Source organism: Stegastes partitus, unplaced genomic scaffold, assembly GCF_000690725.1.
Source record: "Stegastes partitus isolate 25-593 unplaced genomic scaffold, Stegastes_partitus-1.0.2 Scaffold1573, whole genome shotgun sequence".
In the NCBI taxonomy this organism is placed as follows: Eukaryota; Metazoa; Chordata; class Actinopteri; family Pomacentridae; genus Stegastes; species Stegastes partitus.
This window is the reverse complement of record NW_007579304.1, coordinates 96614-101410: the sequence shown is the minus strand read 5'-3', so window position 1 is coordinate 101410 and position 4797 is coordinate 96614. Positions and strand designations below refer to the sequence as shown.

Below are 4797 nucleotides of genomic sequence, written 5' to 3'. Positions count from 1 at the left end.
GTCACGTTTCAGACAACATCAGACCTCGCGCTCCAACCCTCCGTCACGTGAGCTTGAATCGCAGACGTGTGACCGGAAGTCAGCAGCTGGACATCCCAAACACCGCACAAACACAATCAGAGCTCTCATTCAATGTATCAGAGACTTACAATAAAAGCTTTTGTCCAGCCATATACTCATATGGACATGATGTATTTACTATAATATGATGTTGTGTGATGTTTTAAACTTGTGGCTGGTTGACCTTTGATATATATAAATATTAGTTACACACAGTAGATTATTAAAATTCCACCAAACTCTATACACACACATACGATGTGTGTGAAAAAAGGTCCAGGACTGGTGTCACAAAAGATATACTTCAAATCCAAACTACAAGTTTTCCCTTCATAGTAACACCCGTCCCCAGCCTTCTCTGTCACGCCGCCGTGCACTCCTGGAAGGATTCTTCCAGGATCCTCCACAGCGCTGTGTCGGCATGTTTTCCATGAATTAAGTGAAAGTTGTGCCCTACAGGTGCCTATGGCACTTGCCAGGCCGGCAATGTAAATAAGAATCTTGTTCTTAATGTCTTGCCTGGTTAAATAAAGGTTAAATAAACAAAATAAAATAAGTATTATTTAATTTTTCGACATCAGTAAACATCAGTAAACAGTAAATGCCAATAAAAACAACATCAGTAATTGCCAAGTCTATGAAAATTGATCGTCAAATTCACTTTGTATTTTTTATTTTACATGTATTTTAAATTCACTTGTAATTAGAAAATGCTTAAGAGAAATCGCTCATATCTCTTCTCCCTCCTGGCTCCACAGCATGTCCTCCACTCTGTGTCGTCATGTCGTCTGGGAGTCGGAGGGCCTGGTGGCCTACCTTCACCCCCGGCCCTGGACCCCGGGCTCCGTTATTCTGGAGAGCAGCCGCCCCGGCAGCCCCGGGGGCAGCATCTTCCACCTGCAGGAGGCAGAGTACTTGTCCTGGCTGTTGGGGGCGAGAGCCGTCGCAGAGCTGCTGTGTGAGCGGCTGGGGGTTCGGAGGTGTGCGTTGGTCAGCAGACCCCACAAGGACAGACCAGCTCAGGTAAGGGTTTCTCTGCTCAGTGGGTAGACTGGTTTACTGTCCAGTGCAACCAGTGGAGACATTAAAGAGGTTGAGGGAGGATTTGGGAAACTACTAATTATGCATTTTAATTCCTGTCATGGTGGGAAAAGCCTCAGAAGGAACTAAAGCATCATGGGAGATGTAGTTGTTAATATTCCTATTAACTATCACGACTAAAAATGCAAATAAGTTTATGAATAGTTCATTAATAACATTTGTTTTTTAATGAATTTTGAGGGAAAGAAAACAAAAGTTAGATTGTGTCTGAAACAGCGTGTAAAGCTTCAATGAGCTGCTTGTAGATTTCTGCCAGTAATCATATTTATTTCTGCAGATCCGCGTCCTCCCCCTGCATGGTCTGGATGCAGAGTGGCGCCCTCACCTGGCTGGAGAAGAGGAGCACAACGCCCACGACCCGGGGTTCTGCACCTCCAAGACCGCCCCTCGATGGAGCGAATCCAGCCTTACTGAGATCCAGACTAGGATTCGAGCCAAGCTGCCCTCTCCCGACGCTCCACCTGATCTGACCTTCCTCGGGGACGATCCAGCTCACCCCGGCCTGTTCTCGCGTATCGTCCGTGGGGAGGAGCAGCAGTGGCGGCTGTGGGAGGACGACGGCCACGTGGCCTTTCTCACTCCTTTCCCCAACTCTCCAGGGTTTACTGTGTTGGTTCCTCGGCGACCTTTGACTTCAGATATATTCAGACTAGAAAAAGGGGACTATGAAGACCTGGTGTTGGCTACGAAGAAGGTGTCGCGGCTCCTTGAGGAGGGACTGAGTGCCTGGGGGGTGGGCCTTATTTTTGAGGGATTTGAGATTGACTATGCTCACGCCAAACTGATCCCACTGCTTCTACCTTCATCGTCGGAGGCAGAAGATGACGCCGCTAAACCACCATCTCCCCAGTTTTACCCCACTTACCCCGGGTATGTGAGTTCAGAAGATGGACCTGAAGCCAGCTCAGACAGTCTCAAGGAGATGCAGGCTAAAATTACTCAGAGTTGATGCTGTTACGCACAGTTTGGTTCCTACTGAAGCAACAAACAACATGTTTCACTTTGTCATTACCGTCATTGTTTTAACTGAATCGTTTATCTGATCTTGTGTTTGGCTGATAGTGACTGAACAGGGATTCTGCTTTGCAAGTATTTCAGCTCAGTATCAAAGTAGACACAAGGCATTACTTGGTAGTTAAAAATCCAAACATTTCAAACAAACATTTTATCCCAAAATCAAACATCTAATCAAAAAAATTACTTGCAACTGCAGACTAGATCAGCTCTGTCATTTACACTGGACTGTCTATAACACTGGGTTACAAAACTATATTTTTTTGAAGGTTTCTAGGATTTTTTAACTGATTTAGGACATTTTTGCTGAATCCAAAAATGACATCTGCTTTTCTGTATCAGGTCAGGTTTTATCCTGATCACCAAGCTTCATGCCAAAATAAGCATGAAAAGCACATTTTACGAAGTTGGTGACCGGGTATCTGTTTGGAACAAGAGTGTATTCACCACAGATGTAGCAGAAGACATCAGGCTTATTTCTACAAGCCCTTCTGGCTGAAGCCATTTGTTTTCAATGTATGTATTGAGGCAAAGAACACTAACTATAGAACAATATTGACGCAGAGAAAACGATCATAAACTACAACTAAAGTTATGATCACGCCATCCGGTGGTCTCCACTCAGATGTTCATGTTGATAAAATCCTGTGACTCTAATGTGTCGTTCATAAACTTTCAATCTAAATTTAATTCACCTGCAAATATTTATAGCATCAACTTGTAAAGGTTTCAGAATTTGTTCATTTCAGGAAATAGAAAAATAATTTTGTGTGATACAAAGCATAGACACCCGCACAGGTACACAAATATGTAAAAAGAAAAAAAAAAACAGGGCATGTGGTGACAAATCAACATTTTGACCTCACTGAGCAAAACCAGAGTCATATTTGGATTCAGCACATTGCAATGGTCCAAAACCAGCTCAAAATGGGAGTAGACCAGTGTAATCTATTCAAATAAAACATTGTGATTTTAATTAATTTCTGAAAGTATTTGTGTAGAATCGACATTTTCTAATCAAACGGTGACATGCAAAGACGACTCTGCACGAAGTTCTTTCACAAATACACTGTAAGATGATGACAAACAGCTGTACACATGTAGTAGTTATTAAGTGATCAGAATTAAGACTTTCCCCCCCAAAATTCCCATAGCCAGTTCAGAGACTCTTTCAAACACCACTCTTGAAAGAAGAAGGCATGTTGTGTTCATTTTCATTCCTCCGTTAATGACAGTGTGTTCAGTATTTAGTTTGGTAACGTAGCTAATGTCCGTGGCCACTCGGTACGCTGCCATAATTGGTCCCACTGTGTATTTCTGATAATGAGGCTGATTTAAAAACCGACTAAGTGCTTAATCAGAGCTCCGTAAACCAGCCGCTGCCCCAGGCTGTCGTTAAAACAGACAAATAGACGTTTGTGTTAACAGGAGGGCTTTCTCTTACCGGTTGCCATCGGAGGAGCAGAGAACAAAATAAACTCTTTGAGGAATGGCATCCTGTGATCTTCTTTACTTTTTATAGTGCCCACTTTCACCAGCAGCCTGCCTACTTCTGTTCTAGGCATCTTCTACGTCCTACAAAGTCTCTTCGAAGTAGTAAATCTTCCAGCACAAAGAAAACACATCATTGTTTATTGTGTCACATCCCTGCATCGTCCTCTCCTAAACAAACTTCTGGTAAAAATGTTAAGCTGTATAAAGTATTGAAAGTTACTCTCCAGTCATTGATTACATTCCTACAAACTCTGTATTTCAAAGTGACATATTTCAACGTACTTTTTTCTGTGAAAGTAAACATTTCCTAGTTTAGAACAGCTCAGACGTCCCTACGCCTTCACCTCCTTTGTGGATCTCCGAAGTCTCTTCCTCCACTCATGCCTCCATCATCATCTTCACACTGCAGTTTTAACATTGAAATGCTCAGCCCTGGTGTTGACTGTTTATTTTATACATCATGTGTCTCGTAGCATATAAAAAACACACACATGGTTTCCTTCTGAGAGAGTTACACTTGACAGCAATCTGTGTAATAGAAAAGGCTGCATTATCCTTATTACATGCATAGGATAAGTATTTAATATGAGATATAATTAATAATAATTAGTTTTTTGCCAAACCTGCAAAAATAAGGCCAACTAAATATGATACTGGACTCTCTTCTGGACACAATGTGTTCTGAAAACTGTCCCTACAAAACGTGTATTTATGTTATTTATCGATTTAGGGATTTTGATTCAGATATCTATCTCAAAATTGAATAACCAAATCAAACCTGCAGGAACACCTTCAGAGGCGGACATGACAGCTACTGCTACTCTGCTAAGCTATGTAGCTTAGCATTTAGCTATGTGGGATAGCAGACTAATTCACTACCAAGTAGGCGCTTAAACATGATATTTTTTCTGATAATAGTGATGCTGATAATAGCAAGCAGAAAAATCTGTACATTTTATTGTAGCTTTAGCGAAGGCTTTGTCTATAGGACAGAATTTACTAGATGTACTTGCTAGCTGTTAGCCGCCAGCTCAGAGGGTGAACGCTTCAGAGAACTTTTACATTTTTATCCTGTAAGATATATTGTTTTATAGAAAACAGACGTCAGTTTAAGCTAAAGTTTTGGCC

At 41.8% G+C, this 4797-nt stretch overlaps 1 protein-coding gene across 1 annotated transcript in view; it reads left to right on the top strand.

Annotated features, from left to right (window-relative positions):
* The window catches only part of LOC103371365 (uncharacterized), a 3789-nt gene extending 1622 nt beyond the window's left edge, over positions 1-2167 (top strand). The window contains exons 2-3 of the mRNA XM_008300673.1: positions 819-1083; positions 1439-2167. Of these exons, the coding sequence (XP_008298895.1) occupies positions 819-1083; positions 1439-2110 (937 nt within the window). The 3' untranslated portion in view covers positions 2111-2167. The remainder of the gene's footprint in view (positions 1-818; positions 1084-1438) is intronic.
* The last annotated feature ends 2630 nt before the right edge of the window (positions 2168-4797 follow it).